Raw genomic sequence first — 21,669 nt, 5'->3', positions numbered from 1 at the left:
GAGAGAGAGTAGATGGGAAAGTGTGGAACAGCTGACCCGGGAGGAGGAGGCAGAGGCTCCGGCTGCCCGCTACATCAGTATCCCTGGGCATGGAGAAACTAAAGCGGTTTCTCCTTCCTCTGTAGCAGAGCTGGTGCGTTTGCAGCTGTGCATGTTCAGCCTGTCTTCCTCTGTGAGCACAGTCGATTTAACAGTGAAGTTCCTTGATGCAGAGGACAGGTCAAAGATCGCGTGCTATAATTTAAAATAAATAAACTATAATTTTTTTTTAAAAAAATGTGATTTACCATATATATTGTCTTTTAAACAAAAAGCTTCATAGCTGAGGCTGAGGCTGCTCATTGGGGAATCCCCTCTTAAGCCCTGTGTAAGAGGAGCACCTGGGAGTCCTGTATAAGCCAGCTCCAGCCAGCTCTGGCCGGCTCCTCACACTGAAGGAGGTCCGAGGTCACTGGAAGGCAGCTGAGAAGATCTGCACAACTTGTGGAGGAAAGATTGGTCACTGGATGTTAAGTTGCAGGGGAAAGCATTAAGGTTCCTCAGTGTGCTACTGTATTGTGTGTCTCTAGGTATGAGATGACTGTGTATATCACAAAAATAGTAGAACACAGTTTGAGTGTTGGTACCATAAAGCAATGAAGAACGTTTGCGTGGGTAGTTACGTTTAACATGATTGAAATAGGGGCTGGAGAGATGGCTCAGTGGTTAAGAGCATTGTGTGCTCTTCCAAAGGACCCGAGTTCGATTCCCAGCAACCACATGGTGGCTCATAACCATCTGTAATGAGGGCTGGTGTCCTCTTCTGGCCTACAGACATATATGCAAACAGAATAGTGTGCCCATAATAAATAAATAAATATTTTAAAAAAAACATGATTGAAATAGTATACAACACACGTATGTGCCCAGGCATTACATGGTGCCCCGTGTACTACATTTTGGCTAAAAACAAGTAAATTAAGAATGTAGAAGTAAAAAGTATTTTAAGATAGAACTTAAACAATGGAAATATATTCAGTATTTTATTTGTTACTGTGGTAAGGCTGGGGCCGTTTTCATAGAGTTGAGGCTACTCCCCAGACCAGTTCAGAAGTCCTGCCATTGGGATTTGTGAATATGTAGATTTGCTTTCTCAGAAAGGATGCAAAATAAGTTGTTTCAGAACAGAGTCTTGCAAAATCTTGATCATGGTAAGGAAGCGTGGTCATGGCAAACGGTATCCTTGTGATTCTCTTGACAGTGGCTGTTGGCCAGATTGGGAACTTCCTAGCTTACACTGCGGTCCCTACAGTCCTGGTGACTCCCTTGGGTGCCCTTGGAGTACCATTTGGGTGAGAACTGACATTCTCTTTTGATTGTTAATATTCAACTTACATAAGAAAAAGCCTTTTGTTATAAATGTTTCTGTTAAAAAATAAAGTTGTTAAGCCGGGCGGTGGTGGCGCACGCCTTTAATCCCAGCACTTGGGAGGCAGAGGCAGGAGGATCTTTGTGAGTTCGAGACCAGCCTGGTCTACAAGAGCTAGTTCCAGGACAGGCTCCAAAACCACAGAGAAACCCTGTCTCAAAAAACCAAAAATAAATAAATAAATAAATAAAGTTGTTGATGAAAATAGGTCTTTTGTACTCGAGTTCATATTTTCACTTTTATTCTTTAAATGTATTTCTCTTTTTTTGTTGTTTCATTTTGTTTGGTTTGGGTTTTTTTTGAGACAGGGTTTCTTTATGTAGACTTGCCTGCCCTGGGACTTGCTCTGTAGACCAGACTGGCCTCAAACTCACAGAGATCCCCTTGCCTCTGCCTCTGGAGTAATGGGATCAAAGGCAAGGGACCACCATACCCAACATTCTTTAAATGTATTTCTATGTAAAGAACTCCCTTTATTTTATTTCAAGTTCTGGTTTATTCATGGTTGTCAATGAATCTGATGTTGTTTACTCTCCTGGACTTTGTTCTGGAAAAATGTCTCAGAACCTAGAGTCTTCCTCAATCCATGCATTGTTGTTCTGCTTAGAATCTCACTCATGAGCACAGTGGAGGAAGTCACACCAGGATGCAGGAAGTGTTCAAGATCGGAGGATGTGGGATTCCCCTCTGTACACCACTGGTTAATAAAGAAGCTGTTTCGGGCCTCTAGCAGGGCATAATAGAGCAAGGCAGGAATTCCAAGTAGAGATGGAGTGGGCAGAGTCAGGGAGACGCCATGTAGCCACTGGAGGAGACAGATGCTGGAAGCTTGCCAGTAGACCACGACCCTGTGGTGATGCACAGATTAATAGAGATGGGTTGATTTAAGATGTAAAAGTTAACTAAAAATATGCATAAGCTAATAGGCCAAGCAGTGTTGTAATTAATATAGTTTCTGAGTGATTATTTCGGGTCTGGGTGGCCAGGAAATGAACAAGCAGTCTCCGCCAACAGAATGGCCCACCAATGTGAGTCAACTACATCCACATAAAACTTGAGAGTTTGGGAAGGAATTCTAGACACAAAATAAACAGAGTTCTTGGTAGCCTCAAATATTTTTTCCAGATGGGCTCGTGGCAAACAGGGGCACCATGGCTCCTTTAAGAGAGGTGCACTAAAAACTGCATGGCTTCTATAAATGGTTTCCTGGTTCACCAGCACAATGGCTCTGGCCCTTTCAGGAGGTCCAGCCACAGAGCATTTAAATGGCGTTTGTGAGCAGAGTGCTATAACTTGCTTAATGGCAACATAGACCCGCTGTGTGCATGAAAATGGGGCTGTGAACATGGCTCACAGGATTAGTGCTGAACAGACCTCTGCCGTGTTGGACTGGGGGAAGCCAAAAGGCAAAGCAGCCTTAGTCCTAGCTATGCCACTTAGCATTTTAATAAGTCCTGGTCAGAAAAGAATTGTGCAATAAAGACAAATTCAGATGGAAAAGACCTTTACATGGGTCACAGTGTTGGATAAATGTGCGTAGGCTTTGGAGAGTGAAAAAAAAGAATGGACAGTTTAAAAAAGGAAGTAAATGATTTAAAAAAAATAAAACAAAGTCTTTAAAGAGACAGAGTATAGAAAATCATAGATTAAAGAAGTAAAAAAAAATAAGCCACGTAAAGATAGAATATACAGAGAGTCTTGATTATGTATACTATTGTGTTTTCTTTGAATTTTTTGACTGAGCTAAGTACAGAGAGACATTTCATTGTATGGGCTGCTAAGCCAAACCAGCATGTATGTATGGAGCCTGACCCATGGCAGTTTCGAGATTGAGATGGGACTGAATTTCACAGTGAGCCCTCAACTCACATCAAATAAAGACTACAATAATCAAAACTTATTGCTGGGTTAAGGAGAGGTGTGCAAATCAATGAAATAGGATTGGGATTGCAGGGATCCACTCATGGTCAATTGGCTTCTTGCCAGGAATACTGAGCTACTAGTATACGAAAGAATAGGTTTTCTGCAGGATGGCATTCAAGGGCTGGGGCTGAAGCTTGTAGTAATAGGAGCGGCGGCAGGGCTGCGTCCCCAACACCCCAGCCGCCTGCCTGGCTAGCTTATGCCCCGAAATAATTACACGGACACTGTATTCTTTTAATCACTGCTTGGCCCATTCTCTTTTAGGCTAATTCTCACATATTAATTTAGCCCATTTCTAATCATCTATGTATGGCACCCCAAGGTGCGCTTACCAGGAAGATTCTAGCCTATGTCCATCCTGGGTCGGAGCTTCATCCCAGGAGGGGGGCATGGCGTCTCTCTCAGGCCTCTGCTCCTGAGAGGAGAGCTTTCGAGTCTCTGAGCTCACTTCCTCTTCCTCCCAGCGTTCTGTTCTGTTTACTCCTCCCACCTATCCTCTAACCAATAAAATGGGCCAGGGCTGTTCCTTTATTAGCCAATGACCTTCCTCCATCAGAAGCTCTTGTGTCCACCTTCACCAATGGTACTCAGTGTTGTCCTAAGCACATACAAAGTCCTAAATTTGATCCCCAGCTCTGCCAGAGTGAAGAAACAAAGCAGATGGTGCCAACAAACGGGATACCAACATATTTAAAATCCTTGCCTCTGCCTCACCACACAAAAAGTAACCCAAAATACGTCAGAGAGCTAAAACTGGCAAACTCTTAGAAGAAAACAGTTTAAATCACTGTGATTCTTTAAATCGGGGAATAGGGTATTTAAGTATGATTCCAAAAATCACACAAAGGAAAAATAAACCAGATACCAAAATTGAAACCTCTGCTTCAGAGACATGGAAGTAGGAGGGAGACATGTTTGGGATGTCCAGGATGAGTGGCAGGATGGAGTAGGGGTGGGGCATAATCAAGATACATTGTATCGGGGGCTGGAGAGATGGCTCAGTGGTTAAGAGCATTGCCTGCTCTTCCAAAGGTCCTGAGTTCAATTCCCAGCAACCACATGGTGGCTCACAACCATCTGTAAAGATGTCTGGCGCCCTCATCTGGCCTTCAGGCATACAGACAGAATATTGTATACATAATAAATAAATAAATATTTAAAAAAAATAAAAATAAAAAAGATACATTGTATCTTGTATGAAACTGATAAAGAATACATTTTAAATAAGCAGTGAGCCCTCAAGATGGCTCAGCAGGTAAAAACAAACCTGATCTTTACTGCCATCAGGTTTGGCAGCAAGCCTGATGGATGACCTAAGTTCAGTCCTGGGTACAGGAAGAGAACAGATGCCTGTGAGTTGTCCTTTGACCTCCAGATGCATACTGTAGAATACATGCCCACACATGTGTCCACACACAAACATACCCACCAAATAAATGTTTCAAAACCATGTTTCGCAGGTTTAACAAGCAAGAAAATTCAGAATAGAAGAGAAATGTTTCAAATTATGTGTATGATAAGAAACTCGTACTTTGGTATACGAAATTCTTACAGCTCATTAATAACCAAGTAGCTATTGCATTCTGGTCTTTTGTGGTATGATAGGCGGTGATCTGGCCTTATGGCGCAGGCTCATTGTCCTGCTGCTCTTGTTCATGGTAGCCCCTTTCAGCCATGGCACGGTCTGACAGATGTCCCAGGCAAACCTGGGTCTGTTTTTTTTTTTTTCCTGTGACCCTCCCCCTTCTCTCATTCCTGATACTTAGGGCAGCAACATTGACCCCGATCTTAATTACTTTTCTATTGCTGCGATAAAACACTTTGATCAAGGCAATTTATAAAACTGGGTCCTTCCCTTACCTGTGACCTGCTCCCTACCTCCTCCCAGTGCGGAGAGGTGCCTTGTTCCAGCCACTTAGTCCCTTATTCCTCTGCAGTCCCATTCTCCCCCAAAGACAATACTTAAGTTCTAACCCTCTGGTGTTTATATTTTTCTGGGTTTTGTTCTTAAATATTTTTAATTAATTTTTGGTTGGGACCCAGAGTATTGGGTTTCATTATGACCCTTTCACACATACCTGCCACTGGACTTTGTTCTTTTATCTACCACATACTATGCTGTCTAGGCCACCTTGCCCTTGCTGGGTCTCTCGTTCCCCCCAGATAGCCCTCTCTTCTGTTTTTGTCATGTCTATTCTGTTACTTTCTTATATTCCCATTCATATTAGACCTCCTCCTTCCCTCTCTGATGACAGTGGGCGTGCTGGCTCTTGACAGGTGTTTACGATCTGAACTGCCTGAGTGTAGTGGTTCATACTTAGGACTTGGGAGGCTGAGGCGGGAGGACTGCCATGAGTTCCAGGCCAACCTGGGCTGCACAGTGAGATTCCATCGCACTGTCTTCTTTACCCTAAAAATTACAAATGATAATACACATTGAATACGTCTAGGTACGTCTCTTCCTGTTAAGTTTCTGCTGTCACTTCCTTTCAGCGAGGATAAGGGATGTTTCTCCTGCCTCTTCATGAGCTTTGTAGTCTTTGCTTCGGTGGTGATCCTGTTTGGGGCCTTATTTTTCAAAGAAAATAACCCAGTACGTCCGTGAACCTCTTGCACCCTGTTCCTGAATATTCATGTCTAAATGTCTCCACCGTAGATAACAGCAATATAGAAATTGCCTAACCCCCGGTATTCCCAATTCAGGTTTTATACTGACATTAAAGGGAAATAAGAGATGAAACACGTTGATGTTTATGGATTTATATATTATTTTTATCTAAAAAAATGTAGTACTATATTTTTTAAGTTTTGAGTACCAGTGAAAAATAACCACTATATTCTGTCTATCATGCTTTGGTTACTGTTAGTATTTTTGCATTTTTCTTTGGTTTCTGTGTATGTGTGTTGTTTGCTTTTATAAATAAAAAAAGGGATATTTTTAGTTTTTGGCCAATCATAAAACTTTCTTTTATCTGCGAGGTAATTAAGACATTATACATTAATATGAGTTAAGATATTATAAACTATGTATTGCTATGCATGAAAATGATACAAAAACCCAATTGAGTTGAAATAAAATTTCAATAAATTTCTGATGGGAAATTAGTTCTTCTATTTGTAAAAACTAAGTGCCGGGCTGGGTGTACACGTTGCTCAGTGTTAAAGCATGTTCAGGGCCCTGTATTAGATTCTCAGTGCCAAAATACAAATAAAAACATTAAAAAACCTTAATGGAAATAAAATACATCTAGAAATAAAATACAAGTCGTCTAGATAAAGTATCTTTAATTAGCAGAAACAAGTCATAGAGTTTGTTTTAAACTGTAATGATTTCTTTTATTTAATTGAAGGTCCATTTTAGCTTCTTATCTTCTGAAGGAAAAACTCAACATCTTGGGCAAATTGGGGTGTCTGCTGAGCTGTGCGGGTTCTGTCGTGCTGATTATCCATTCCCCGAAGTCTGAAAGCGTGACAACTCAGGCCGAGTTGGAGGAGAAGCTGACCAATCCAGGTAACTCCTAGCCGCATGGCCTATTTCCCCCGAGGAATCCAGACAGCTCAGGATCCTACTCCATCCCGACACCTCCTGGCAGGGTTTGTCACCACAGATCTTGGCTGGCGGTCTATTTTGTGTGTGCATGTCAGCTGGCCATGAGTACAAGCCCACCCAGTTTTCAGAGGTACTCTAAATTTGGCTGGATTCCCTAGAGCGTTCATAATGACGCTAGCTAAGGCTTTATTTCCCTGTTGTCTTAGTTACCTTTGTATTGCTGCAACAAAACACCGTTACCAATGCAGTTTATAAAACAAAGCGTTTAACTGTGCTTATGGTTTCAGGGGTTAAGAATCTGTGGTGGGGGAGTAAAGGAATGTTGGCCAGAACAGCTGAGAGCTCTCGTCTTGATTCACAAGCCAGAGGCTGAGAAAGCTCACTGGGAATGCCTTGAGTCTTTTGAAACCTCAATGCCTGCCCTCAGGGACACACCTCCTCCAATAAGGCCACACCTCTTCATCCTTCCCAAACAGTTCCACCAACTGGGGATCAAGTCTCAGGAGGGAGGTCATTCTCATTCAAACTACCACATCTGCAAACATTTCACATTTTAATTTTGACTTACTCTCATCAAATTCAAAGTAGGTTTATACTCTTTATGAAGAGTATAAAGGCATTAAAAAAACAGACCATTCTGTGGAGTAGGCAAGAGTGCCTAACAGGTTCCTATGATTACCAAAGGGAAATATTCATAGGTTACTTCTCCACCCCTGTGTTAGGAGTTGAACCCTGGCCTGTGCAGGCTAAATAAGCATTGTACTGCTGAGCCATATTTCCAGTCCATTTTGATGAGTGTGAATGATTCCCTTATGTTGAGATCCCAACTTACTTGTGCATTTGTAATTCATTTATGTGTAATTATGGCTATCGTTTTTATTATTATGTATGTAGATGCCCTTGGAGGCCAGAGGTATCAGCCCCTACGAGGACTCCAGGCACACTTAGTTGTACACGTCTCCATTTGGGTACTGAGACAAAATTGGTGTGAAATTTTAACTGCTGGTCCATCTCTCCAGTCCTATGTATAAGTAGATATCATGAAAATATTAAGAAAATATAAAATGGTGTGGTCTGGCTACTTTCTTAGGGAATAGCTTTTCTTTCTTTCCCCCTTTTTTCTTCTCTGTTTTGTTTCTTTCTTCACTTCGTCCACCTCTTCCTGTTCCTCTTCTTTTTCCTAGTCAGGGTCACAGTATGCAGCCTTGGCTAGCCTGGTGCTTGTGATGTAGCCCAGGGTAGTCCCACACTTGAGGCAGTCCTCCCCACTTGACTGTTGAGATGACAGGCATAGGACCCACGTCCAGCTATGCTTTGTTGTTGACTTTAAGATGTTTTGATATGTTTATTTTTTGAGGATGTCTTATATGTATACACAATGCAATTCGATGGGCCGGAAGGATGGCTCAGAGGCTAAGCGCCCTTGTTGCTCTCCCAGCAGAGTGAGGTATGATTCTTCCCAGCACTGACATGGTAGCTCACAGTCATTTGTAACTCAGTTCCTGGGGTCTGATGCCCTCTTCTGCCTTCCTCGGGCACAAGGCTTGTAAGCAAGCAGTACACAGACATACAAGCAGGTAAAACACTCGTACACATGAAAAAAAATCTAAAACAAAACACGGTACTTCGATAACATCTACCCTCATTCCCTTCTCTCCAGCCCCTCCCATATCTCTTCACGCTCTCAACTGTGTGCACCTTCTTTTAACCTACAGAATCCACTCAGTGCTGACAGTATTTGTGTGGCATGGCTCCTTCCCTCCCTCCCTCTGTTTCTAAAGACACAAACAACACAATTAATTTTTGCCCCAGAGGAAGTTTAAACCAGCACTTTATTATATTTCCAAACTCCCTAATATATGATGCCTAGGGCTGGAGAGATGGCTCAGAGGTTGGGAGCACCGGCTACTCCTCCAGAGGACCCAGGCTCAATTCCCATGGCGGCTCACAACTGTCTGCAACTCCTGTTCCAGGGGACTTGACACCCTCACACAGATACACATGCAGGCAAAAAAAAACCCAAAACAAAACAGTGCACATAAAAGTAAATATTTTTTTTAAATACATGATGCCTGATATTGAGAAATGAAACCTCAGAGGAAATGTCCTGTAAAGATATTTATAGAGAGAATAGTAGGCTGGGGTATGTATTTCACTGCTGGCATGGCAAGCTGATCCTGGGCAAGATTCAGAGCACCACAGCAAGGAAAGGGGATTCTTGAGCGTGCGATGCTGTGCACGTTCTCTGTGCTGGCAGCTTAATTCCAGAAAGCAAAAGCTTGCGCCCTGGAGAGAAAACATATGCACTTGTTTAATGGGCAAAGGACAGATTTTAGAGACAAAATATGGCTAGATAGTATATCCATGATGTAAGTTTCATGAGGTTGAGTTACAGAAGAGAAAATATGTAAACTAGTTCCTAGAAATAAGACAGCGGTGAAACACAGACCGAAAAGTCCCAAATCTGTGGGCATCTGAGCAATGAGAAAGGTTTTCCTGCATATGAATCCTGTATTCTAACACACAGCTCCTGAGGCTGCTGTCCAAGTACTCATGTGGTTGGTGTTCGTTTCCCTCCTCCACCCAAATAGCTATGCCGCCTCTTCTGTCCTTCTCACGGCTGCCTGTGATGAGACCTGATTTTGCTAACCTCCACTACCCTTGCTTTCAGTTCCTGCTGCCTCACCCTTCTCGATTCCAGAGACCCTTCTGTCATCTGGTTTTGTCCCTTCCAGCTTCAAGGCCCTTAGTGTCTACCCCTCGCATAAGATCACATTCACACTGTGCTGCGGATCCCGCGCCTGCTCACTTGCGCTCAGGCCCCTTCGGATTTCTCCTCACACCCCCAAGCCTGTCCCACAATCAGGCGGTACTTTGTGCTTACATGTGCCGGTCCCTTCGCCCTCCACTGCCACTTTCCCAGATTCTAGGTGAGGCTCTCGGACAGCTTTTAACCAGTCTTCTGTTGACTCTTTCCTGAGTCTGCCTCCAGTGCAGAGCTGAATAGTTCTCTTTTCTCGCTCCTGAGGGCCTGAGCTCCCTCTGCCTGGTTGCTTGCATGCATGCCTGCACTGAGTGGTTTGCATTTCCAGCTGGTTTCTGGATCTGTGAAGTCCCGCTGTGAAAGACAGTCTTGTACGTGGGACTTCAGAGTAGTCAATATATGATATAATTAATATAATATAATAATAAACATAGCAGGATTCTACCTTCTAAGGTTAGTGCTCAAGTACAGCTATAGCAAAAGGCATATTGAAGTTGGCAGAACCACCCAAAATGTGAGGGTTGGATAGATGTGGTAGCTGTAGATCTAAGCTGCTAGGAGATGTCATGTTCGTGACTTACTCAGAACCTATGCCATCGGTGTGAGCACTATCGGTGGTGTGACCCTCTGAAATGGAGGCTTGCTCTTGAAGTCCCAACCACAGAAAGAACAATCATCTCAGCCCACGTAGAACTTGCATGTGCGAATATTTTAATGTGTATGAAAAATGTACAAGGACTACTTGGTTCTATTTCTAGTTCGGATCATCGTAACTAGATTTCTTATAAAGAAGTCCGAGGAGCCGGGCGGTGGTGGCGCACGCCTTTAATCCCAGCACTCGGGAGGCAGAGGCAGGCGGATCTCTGTGAGTTCGAGACCAGCCTGGTCTACAAGAGCTAGTTCCAGGACAGGCTCCAAAACCACAGAGAAACCCTGTCTCGAAAAACCAAAAATAAAAATAAAAAATAGAAGTCCGAGGAGACATTCAGAAGTTGTGAAGGATAGAGAATAACTTAGGGTTGTGTGTGCTCTTCATACCCCACTCACACCCATTGCACGTGTGCCCGAAAGCAGTGGTCTCAGCCTTCCTAACGCTGTGACCCTGGAATATAGTTCCTCATGGAGTGGTGACCCCCAACCATAAAATTATTATCTTTGCTATTTCATAATTGTAATTTTTCTATTGTTGTGAATCTTATATAAATATCTGTGTTTTCCGATGGTCTTAGGCAGCCCTTATGTAAGGGTTCAACCCTTTCAAAGGGATTGAGAACCACTGCCCTAAAGGTTGCGTGGGCTTAGACCCGGCACACTAAGATTATTCTCATTTTAGCGTATGTCCTCTGTCACGCCCTTGGCGTCATCTGTCTGGTAGGTATCCTGCAGTTGACTTGGAAGGAAGAACTCTTCCCATGGCTGGCTGCAGCGGTGGCATGCACCTCCAATCTTAGCCATACACATGCTGAGGTTGGGGGTATCCTTTGAGCTTAGGTGTTCCAGACCAGTCAGAATGACAAGCTAAGTCCCGGTCTGTAAGAAAACATAAAGTCCATCATGTGACCGGCTTTGTTTTAAACCTGTTTTTGTGGTTGTTGATGATACTGACAGAGTAGGTCTTATAGACATCAATCGTTAAGAGCAGGATTTCACATGTTTATTGGGAGCCCCAGAGGGCTTCCTATCAATGGAGTTGATCACAATTTCATCAGCTGCTCCAGACTTGGAGACCTGGGGGTAGCTCTTTCATTAGAACACCCCTCCATCCATCTGGAGGGCGGTGGGTAGCTATGGCCTGGTTGGATAGGGTGTTGCAAAGGCAGAATTAGAATGAGGTCTTTAATGGAAAAGGACACAAGGCAAAGATTCCTTGGCACAGGCGTCCCTGAAAAAGACAACAGCTCTTCTGGCCTAATGTTATCCTTGTGGCTGCAGTGGCTTGGACCTACACATTGCTTTTTACCGTGCTGAGGGTCAAACCCAGGGCCTTGAGGATGTTAGACGAGTGTTCTACCACTGAGCCACATTCCCAGTTCCTATGACTGTGTGCGTGATGAGCAATGATGAGAAGAGCTTTTGTGGAATGGTCCTAGTGGATATACCGAACAGGCTGGAGCTGTGGGGTGCTTGCCTAATCTCTCTCCCCCAACAGAAGGGGTGGCTGGTAAGGGATCAGAAGCTGTCTCAGCTCTGCCATCTGAGAGGGTGGTGTCTGGCCGGCCGGCTCCCCTGGTCACGGTGTCCCGTCTGTTTTGCAGTGTTTGTGGGTTACCTGTGCATTGTACTGCTCATGCTGCTGCTGCTGATCTTCTGGATCGCGCCTGCCCACGGGCCCACCAACATCATGGTGTACATCAGCATCTGCTCCCTGCTGGGGAGCTTCACTGTGCCTTCCACCAAGGGCATTGGGCTGGCGGCCCAAGACATCTTGCACAACAACCCATCCAGTCAGAGGGCCCTCTGCCTGTGCCTTGTGCTCCTGGCTGTCCTGGGCTGCAGCATCATCGTCCAGTTCAGGTACATCAACAAGGCCCTGGAGTGCTTCGACTCCTCTGTGTTCGGGGCCATCTACTACGTCGTGTTTACCACGCTGGTCCTGCTGGCTTCAGCCATCCTCTTCCGGGAGTGGAGCAATGTGGGCCTGGTGGACTTCTTGGGCATGGCTTGTGGATTTACAACTGTCTCCGTGGGAATTGTCCTTATACAAGTGTTCAAAGAATTCAATTTCAACCTTGGGGAGATGAACAAATCCAATATGAAAACAGACTAAGATGCAGCCACGGGTTGGGGGTGTGAAGAACAGGCGTCGGAGGGGGTCTGTGGTTTTGACTAGATGTCCAGAAGAAAGGACTCTCAGAGTGAGTTGCCTGTGCACTAATGGTCTAGTGAACGAACACTAGGGAGCCTTGCTTCGCACCAAGGTGGGGTCCAGACCTCTCCCGCACCAAGCTCCCAATGGTTGTCTGGGTGTAAACTCCCTTTGATGAGACAAATCCTGTTTTCATTTCCATTAACCTAGAAGCTTTCCTAATTACTTGTTTAAAAACATTTTAACATAATTTAACCAGATAATAAGGGTGAGGTCTTTCTAGTTAGTCCTCGTAGGGGAGCAGACATTCTTACCTAAAACCTTGGGAAAGGAAGAAACTTGTGAAACCTGGCCATCTACAGTCAGCGTGACTGACTTTGTCTTTGTGTTAAGCATGTATAGCATTCAGGTAGTTTACTCAAATTAAGAGGTGTATGAATTGAGTTCTTTCCAGTCCTTTAACAACCTGACTCTCCGACATGGTCCCCAAGACAGTAGTGAGGCAGAGAGAGAGGATTTCATGAGGGAATGCAGGGTTCCGTTCACAGGGTGACTTTCCAATTGCTCAAATCGATATTAGTGCCTTTATCATTTGAATAACTTAATTTAACTTTTGCTGTGTATATGTTACGTGTTCTAATTATAGATAATGTAAAGCAGTCAGAAAAAGCATTATCTTCAGTGGGAGATAATGAAAACTACAGACACAGAAAAAGATTGCAAAGTGACCCATTTCTCTATCATTATCCAATTAAGGACAACGGATGAGTTCAGAGAGATTTTTTATTTACATTTAACCTATGTTCCTTGGATCCATTATGAAAAACTACCTGCTTTCTGTTTCAGGAGGCGTTGTGGCCATTCAGAAGAAATAAACTATTAAACTTGACAGTCAGGTGGTTAAATTAGAGAGTGTCTGTCAAGTACATCCCACAGGAGTTTAGTAAAACGTACCTCCAGACAGGAACAGGTATCAGGACTCCTTCTACAAAGGGTAATGCATACATCCTTTTGAAGCGGCTTTCTAGCAAAGGTGAGAACAATTTTGCCTTCTTGTTGTTTGACATGGTAGAACCTCTTCAAGTTCTTACCAGACATCTTATTAAACATTCTGACTGGATGCAAGACCCTGGGTTTGATACCCCGCATCAGAAACAAGCAACAAAACAACACAACCTTCTTACATGGAAAATAACTGTTAATCATGCAGTGGTTTAGATTAGAAATCATCCTTCCATCTATAGTAGCCTTCCCTGTGCATTGGAGCAAGGTACAAAGAGATACAATATAGCATTATATTATGATGTTATATATTCCACATGCTTTGTTTTATATGAATGGAATGTGCCAAGTTTAAAAATGGGGATGGATAAAGTAAATTAGCTGAGGTAGAACATGAGTTTTAAGAATACCCTACTGAACTTCTCACTAAGACAAAAATGTGCTTTTCCATATCAAAAGGGCATTTATAAAGTAAAGACCCAGAGATTAGTTCACTAAACTATAGAAGAAAAAGAGTAAATAAAATACTAGTTTAACATAAAGGAATCTGGTTGTCTGGCTCATTTGTCAGATTCAATGAATTGAAAGTATGAATGATGACCTGGGTATATTAGTCATTGATTGTGAAGAACAGCAGCAAAATGATTTAAACAGTTGACAACCTCATGTGAAGAAGTAGTTAGTAAATGTTCAAGTTCATTCTTCTTTTGTAAAAGCTCTTGACTTTTTTAAGTCATCAGTATTAAGAAATATAAACCTTAATTTATTGAATTGGAAAGTGTTATATAGCAGGATCAATATGATTTTAATATTAAGGTAATAATATAGCTATACTAGTATAAGGAAGACACTTACAATGTGGAAATTACCTTGTTTGTTTTGCTGCTTCCTGTGGAGCTTAGTTTAAATGCATCTGTTGATGTACCTGAGATTTTTAATCCGTGATTATATGCCATGAATAACCTAAGGTATTTTGTGTGTCAATCAAAATTTCATAGTACTAATCGTTCTCCTAAGTTCTAGAACAGGGAGATCACCCAGGTTTCCATCTAGTCAGCAGATTGCTTCAGCAGGATTCCTGCCTTTGTTCTAGAGGAACTCATCGCTTTTCAGGTCTGAGAATAATGTCCTAGTAACCGTCAGGAATCGGGTCCAATTTTTAGATTTAACATAGTGCACATATATGTATACTTACTATTTTATAAATTCAGTTTTCACAATTCACTTGGAAATGCAAAAGAAAGTAAGAATTCCCAAGTAAGACCTTTGGGGAAAAGTCTAGAATGTAAAGGAACCTCTTATTGGTTTCTCCAGTAGGAAACACTTTAATTTGTGGGGTTTTATTTCTGATAAAACTTAAGAAAACATGCCAATTGTGTACTTTTTTCAAGTCTTTAAAATCATCAAAGTAAGAACTGTTGATAGCGATTTAGAGAATTCCTCTTGGAAGACATTGTGGCCATTTCTCTCCTTTTCTACTTGGGCAATGCCTTTGTTCATAAATGTCTTTACATTTGAAAAGGTTGTTTACTGTTTTAAGTATTGATCAAGTGTAGGGTCAGGGAGGCATTCCTGCTGGAACCCAGATGCAGGACGCCATCTGGAGCATCCTTCCGGTCTGCACAAAGGCTGTGTCTGTGGAGGTTCTTGAGGAGGAAGGCATAACTGCCCACACTGGGACCTCTGGAGAAGAACTGTTTTCTAGTGTCCTAGCTATCACTAAGACTATCGTTAAAATTGTTGCTGTTAGAATCTCAGTAAAATCTATTTGGCTGCTGTGTGTTCAACAGTAGGGTCCTATTTCTGCTGTTTACGCCATTTTGCTCTGCTCTATTTTATTATTTCCGGCTCATCACAGAAATAATATATTGATGTTTTCCTTCATTAACTTTCATGTCTGTTTTCTTATTTCTTTTTGTGGTATTAGGAAGTTGGATCCTGGGCATTGTGTGTGCTAGGCAAGAGTTTGACCTTGGAGCTACACCCTAACCTGCTCAGGTCTACTTTAGATAGACTCGTAATCAAACGTGCAGAGACAGAGCCTCTTCCTTTGTCCCCACAGCTCAGCTGCTGGTAAATGCTGTGCTGGACTTTTCGAAACTGGTCTCCAGGTGTCTGTCAAGTACTCGGATGCAGGGCTTTTTAGATGTGGAAAACCAGATGGTTTGTGGAAACAAGTATGGCTGAGCATAGGCTACTGCCCTGCTGTACAATTTGCTTTCTCTTTACCCCTTAAAAGGGGTCATTTCGTGTATCCCAGGCTGGGCTTGAACTCCCAATCGTATTTCCTCAACCTCAGTACTGGGATTACAGGCATATGTCATTACACTGGGCCTCCTGAGTATTATAATTTTTGTTGGCAGTGATGCTTTTACTCTACACTGATCTAGCAGGGCAGAGTTCCTCTCTGACGCCGACTTGGTCTTGGTCAGTATTCTCGTGACCTTTAGAAAGACCTCATGACTGTATGAATGAAGTCTAAGGAAGTATTCTCAGTGTGTCTGACACCAAGGAGCTTGTTCATCTGTTAAACAGGATGGGGGAGAATCTTGGTGTTAAGCATTCTCAGGGACCAAAGCTGTAGTATTAATTCCTTAGCATAGACTTTCTAAGGACATAGCCACGTTTTTCCTTGGTTTTACTTACTCATGGCTAGATTCTGTTGAGTTGATAAAAGCCACTTGGCACACCAATCCCATTACAAGCCAGTTTACCACACGGCAGGCCTAAACTTTTTGTATTTCTCCTTGACACATGACAGTTGTTAATGGTGAATTTTAAGAATCTGTTATTTAGCGCTTAAGTGATTTTTCACATCTGGCAAGATTCATATCATATATTATTAAGAATTATAGGGATGGTAATGAGCATTTGGTCCAATATCACTACTCATTTTTGTCAAACACATTTTTCTTATGTTATCAAATGCAACAGAAAAATATTTTTTAAAAGTAATAGCTGTTGTATCAAAAGATATCTACTTAAAAAATTGATAATTCTGTAGAAAAAAGATGACCATGTAAATAAACATCTAATTCAAATGTACCCAAAGTAATTTAAAAGTATAGTCATAGACCATGGATTCAGGGAGGATTTATTTATTCATTTTTAAAGATTTATTTTTATTTCATGGTTGTGTGGGCATTTTCCTATATGTATGTGCAACACCTGCATGCAGTACTGGCTGAGGCCAGAAGAGGGAGCTAATACTGCTTGTTCATCACCACAGTGGCTCTAGGAACCCAACCTAAGTCCTCTGCAAAAACAGCAAATGGTCTTAAGCACTAAGCCATCTCTCCAGATCCAGAGGACTTATTTTTTTTTCTTTTCCCAATATTCTCCCGATTTGTGAAAATATGTGTGAGTTTTTTTTAACCTTCCTGTGCCTCAGTTTTTCTACCTCGAATGTTGAGGGCAGGTTCTTCAGGTTGATGGATTCTGAACTGAGAGTGTGTTCTGGTGTACTCTGGAAATGGTAGGTAGAAGCATGATGCTGAGAACTGCTCTGAAACATGTGTGACGAAACTCAGCTTGCGGACTTTGGAGCCTGCTCGCGAAGCCAGAAGCACATAGAGCCTTGAGCGCCAAACTGCTAAAGGGAACACTGGGTATTAAGTTTGCGTGATTCGGTAAGACTTCGTCTTGTTGTACAGTGAGGAAATAAAACATGGACTTCAAAAAGAAAACCATTGAGAGATCAAATTATGACAGCGTGATGGTTCCTTTATGTTCTACTTTGGTTTCTGTGCTGCATGTGTGCCCCATCGATGCTGTTGCCTTGAGTTTGACATGAGAAACATTGACCTTCCTGCTTCTACACACCTTAGCCCTGATGCCGAATTGTCTGATGCCAGGAAAATGCCAGGAGCTCCCCAAACACTAATGCCAAAGAGTCTCCTTGAAGAATTCAGATTTCCCTTGTTAGAAGACCTTGTATTTCGCTCCAACGGTGTTTGTGCTCCTCACAAAAATTTGAAGCTGTGGCTCTTTAGTTATGTTCTTTGTTTCCTTTTTAAGAGGATAATTTTTATTTCATCATGAAATTAATATAATGAGAGAAAGAAACGGAGATCAAAAAGAACATCAAATGTTGGTTGCATAAAAGGTTTTTTTCCCCCACATAAACGTAGTAGGGGAAAATGCTTCCAGTTAGTTCACGTATATAATAATCAGTGTCTAAGACTTGCGTATATTTTGCTTCATAGAAGTAGTCATAGCATGTTATAATTGCCTTATGTAATAAAAAGGCTATTAAGTTTTCCAATAATATTTATTATCCTGTATATGTTTTAAAATAAAGTGACATTTCTAGCTGAGTATGTGTTGGCTTTTCCCACTGCCTGGATTCTTACGTCCTTTCGGGTACTACATCATCCCACTGTGTCACCGTTCTGTTTCATTCATGTGTAAGCTGGGCATGGTGGTGCACACCTTTCCTCTCAGCTTCCAGGAGGCAGAGACCTTCAGATCTCTGAGTTCAAAGCCAGCCTGGTCTCCACAGTGAGTCCCAGGACAGGCACAGCTACATAAAGAGCCCTTGTCTTCAAAGAAAATTATGTTTGTGTGCGCGCCCCAGTATACTTTTGTGTGTCCTATGCATGCAGTGCCCCAGGACACTAGAAGGTGGCATTGGTTCTCCTGCAACTGAAGCTTGAGACAGCTGTGAACTGTTTGATGTGGGTGCTGAGAATCAAACCCTGGGTGTCTGCAAGAGCGGCAAGTGCCCTCAGCCTGAGCTATTGCTCCATCTCACAACACATCACATGTTTACTGGATAAACCGACAGCACAACCACACCAATGTATGGTTAAGCAGAAGGTTTCTGTTGTAGATGTGGGGAGAGAACAGCCAGAGACATCCGGGAGAGTCTAGAGCAGAGAGGGAAAGTAGACTGAGCATGGCCCGCTGACTAGACCTGGCCATAGAGATGGTGGTGGGGTGAGAGCGAGAGAGGGAGGCAGAGAGGACCAAGAGAAGACCCAGAAAGGGGGGGGGGCGTGCTTAGCCAAAATAGCAGGTCATAAAGGAGAAAGGAGTAGCTGGGGAGAAGGGAGCTCCTAAGCTGGAGAAGGGGAGAAAAGCTGGGTACTTGTGATACTGAGGGAGCCTGGAGGCCTGCCTGCACTTTGGCATGTTAATAGACACCATAGGTAGGGGTCAGGGAAATGGCTCTTTTGGTAGAGAAGAACCAGCAAGTTCCTGAGAAATGCTGACTGACTTTTGTCTAACCACCAGAATTTGGGATCCAGGAATTTCCTTTGCACCTGACATTAGTTCATTTGTGGATCTGTTAAGGGGGTGGAATTGCTACTTTTCTGTCACTGTGCACATGTTCAGCTACAGGGTCCTTCAGAGGACATTTCTCATTCAAACCACCACATTTGGCCTCTGGACCCCATGAGCTCATAGCCGTCTCGTGATGCAAAATGTATGTAGTCCAACTTGAAAAGTCCCCATAGTCTTTAAACAATTTAAACAACATTCAAAAGTCCAAAGTCTCTTCTGAGACTCAAGGCATCCTCTTAATTATAACTCAAATAAAAATAAAAAAAAAACAATATTACTATTGGAAAAAACTATTACAAAAAGTACATGGCAGATGGGTAGGGGTATGGATGAGGGGGTTCAGCTCTCCTGTCCTGAGGGTCAGCTCAGGTGAGATACATGCCTGAGATGAGGGATGAAGCCATCCCTACCAAGTTAGGAGGGTGTAAATGGAGGTTTCTCTGTCCTGCACCATCTCACAGCTGCTTCTAAATAATCTCTCAGAGGCTTATGTTAATATTATTAATACTTAATTGACCAATAGCTCAGGCTTATTACTAGCTAACTCTTACATTTAAATTAACCTATATTTTTATCTATGTTTTGCCATATGGCTCAAGGCTTTTTACCTCATTTTCTACATGTTCTGCTTGTTCAGCAGCTGCCTGGCATCTCTCTTGACCCCACCCCTTCTCATCTGAGTTCTCAATTTGATCCTGCCTGGCTGTTGGCCAAACAGCCTTTATTATTAGCCAATGAGAGAAATACATATTCACAGTTTACAAAAAGATCATCCTACAGCAGGGGGAAGTTCTCCCCCGAGAGGAAGGTTCAGCTCTCTTGTTGCAATATTCAGCAATGGGCAGTGCCAGCTACCTCAGGACCAGTGAAAGGCAGAGCATAGGCTATGGACATCGTCACAGACTCCAGCTGCAGCAGGACCATGGACCTTACCAACAGCTTGGGCCCAGAGGTCACCATGGGCTGGTAGCAGTTCAAGCCACCCAGATCAGTATGATCCTGGCAGCAGCATAGCCCTCGGACACCAACATGTTCTCAGATGGTGTTGTGGAATATTAGTTGAAGATGTGTTATATTCATTTATGCTGCAGAATATTTTTTAATAACATAAAGATGTGTTGCATTCTTTTTTTTTAAATATTTATTATGTATACAATATTCTGTCTGTATGCCTGAAGGCCAGAAGAGGGTGCCAGACCTCTTTACAGATGGTTGTGAGCCACCATGTGGTTGCTGGGAATTGAACTCAGGACCTTTGGAAGAGCAGGCAATGCTCTTAACCACTGAGCCATCTCTCCAGCCCTGTGTTGCATTCTTTTATGTTGCATTTGTTTAACACTGTGAAGCTGTGTTACTTTGCCTTCCTAAAACACGTGATTGGTCTAAGAAAGTGCTGAACAGCAAATACCTAGGCAGAAGAGGGGCATTATATTTAGGAAGCGGTCTGTGCCCATGCAATGAAGGCTGCTTCCCACTTTCTCTTCTATCAGGTTCAGTGTGGTTGGATTTATAATGAGGTCTTTAATCTATTTGGATTGGAGTTTTGTGCATGGGGATAGACATGGATCTATTTTCATTCTTCTACATGTTGGCATCTAGTTATGCCTGTTAGGAATATTTCCTTAATATTAGCTCCCTACTGACGCAAAAATTCCCAATCAAGCCAACTCAAAACAAGTCAAATTAAAAAATATCCAGGTTTAATGGGAAATCTGCGCTCTCGAGTGGCCTCCAAGAGGGAACCGGGAAGCTGCTGAAAGCAACCCTGGGAGGAAGAAAGATCGCGTGTTTTTCTTTTGGGAGATCACTTAAGTACCCTGGGGAATGGTCTTGACCCCACCCCCAGGAAGGATTTGGAGTCCAGACCAGGCCTGGGGGCTGGGATAGATGCGAGCGACTGGGGTCTATGCTCCCAACTCGACAATGCCAGCACCATTTGTTGAAGATGTTTTCTTTTTTCCATCATATATTTTTAGATTCTTTGTCAAAAATCAGGTGTTCATAGGTGTGTGGATTAATATCTAGGTCTTCGATTCGATTCCGTTGGTCAATCTCTGTTTTTATGCCAGTACCAAGCTGTTTTCATTACTGTAGATCTATAATAGAGCTTGAAGTCAGGGATGTTGATGCCTCTGGAAGTTCCTTTATTGTACAGGATTGTTTTGGCTATCTTGGGTTTTTTGTTTTTCCATATGAAGTTGATTATTGTTCTTTCAGTGTTGGTGAAGAGTTGTATTGGGATTTTTATGGGGATTGCATTGAATATATAGATTGCTTTTGGTAGGATTACCATTTTTATTATATTGATCTTACCTATCCAAGAGCCTGGAAGATCTTTCCATTTTCTGGTGTCTTCTTCAATTTCTTTCTTCAAAGGCTTAAAGTTCTTGTTGAACAGGTCTTTCACTTCTTTGGTTAGTGCTACCCCAAGATATTTTATGTTATTTGTAGCTATTATGAAGGGTGATGTTTCTCTGATTTATCATTTGTATATAGGAGTGCTACTAATTTTTTTGAGTTGATCTTGTATCCTGCTACATTACTGAAGGTATTTATCAGATGTAGGGTTTCCCTAGTAGAGTTTTTGGGGGTCACTTTTGTATACTATCATATCATCTGCAAATAATGAAAGTTTGACTTCTTTCTTTCCAATTTGAATCACCTTGATCTTCTTTTTTTGTCTTATTATTCTAGTCAGAACTTCAAGAACTATGTTTAATAGACATGGAGAGAGTGGAATCGCTTTGAGTTTCTCTCCATTTAATATAATGTGGCTGTTGGCTTGCTGAATATTGCCTTTATTATGTGTAGGTGTGTTCCTTCTATCCCTGATCTCTCTAAGACCTTTATCATAAAGGGGTTTGGATTTTTGTCAAAGGCTTTTTCAGCATCTAATGAGATGATCATATTGTTTATTTTCTTTCAGTTTA

The 21,669-nt window shown here is 42.4% G+C and overlaps 1 protein-coding gene across 1 annotated transcript in view; it reads left to right on the top strand.

The window, feature by feature from the left end:
* Nipa1 (NIPA magnesium transporter 1) overlaps positions 1-17,769 on the top strand; it is a 30,172-nt gene extending 12,403 nt beyond the window's left edge. The window contains exons 3-5 of the mRNA XM_041648626.1: positions 1,241-1,331; positions 6,682-6,842; positions 11,901-17,769. Coding sequence (XP_041504560.1) covers positions 1,241-1,331; positions 6,682-6,842; positions 11,901-12,412 — 764 coding nt within the window. The 3' untranslated portion in view covers positions 12,413-17,769. The remainder of the gene's footprint in view (positions 1-1,240; positions 1,332-6,681; positions 6,843-11,900) is intronic.
* Positions 17,770-21,669: the final 3,900 nt, after the last annotated feature.

The sequence above is a fragment of the Microtus oregoni genome, unplaced genomic scaffold (genome assembly GCF_018167655.1).
Source record: "Microtus oregoni isolate MIOR12 unplaced genomic scaffold, Mior012 000000F_ref0000247, whole genome shotgun sequence".
In the NCBI taxonomy this organism is placed as follows: domain Eukaryota; kingdom Metazoa; phylum Chordata; class Mammalia; order Rodentia; family Cricetidae; genus Microtus; species Microtus oregoni.
The sequence above is the reverse complement of the archived record's forward strand: the minus strand, read 5'-3'. Positions and strand labels throughout refer to the sequence as shown.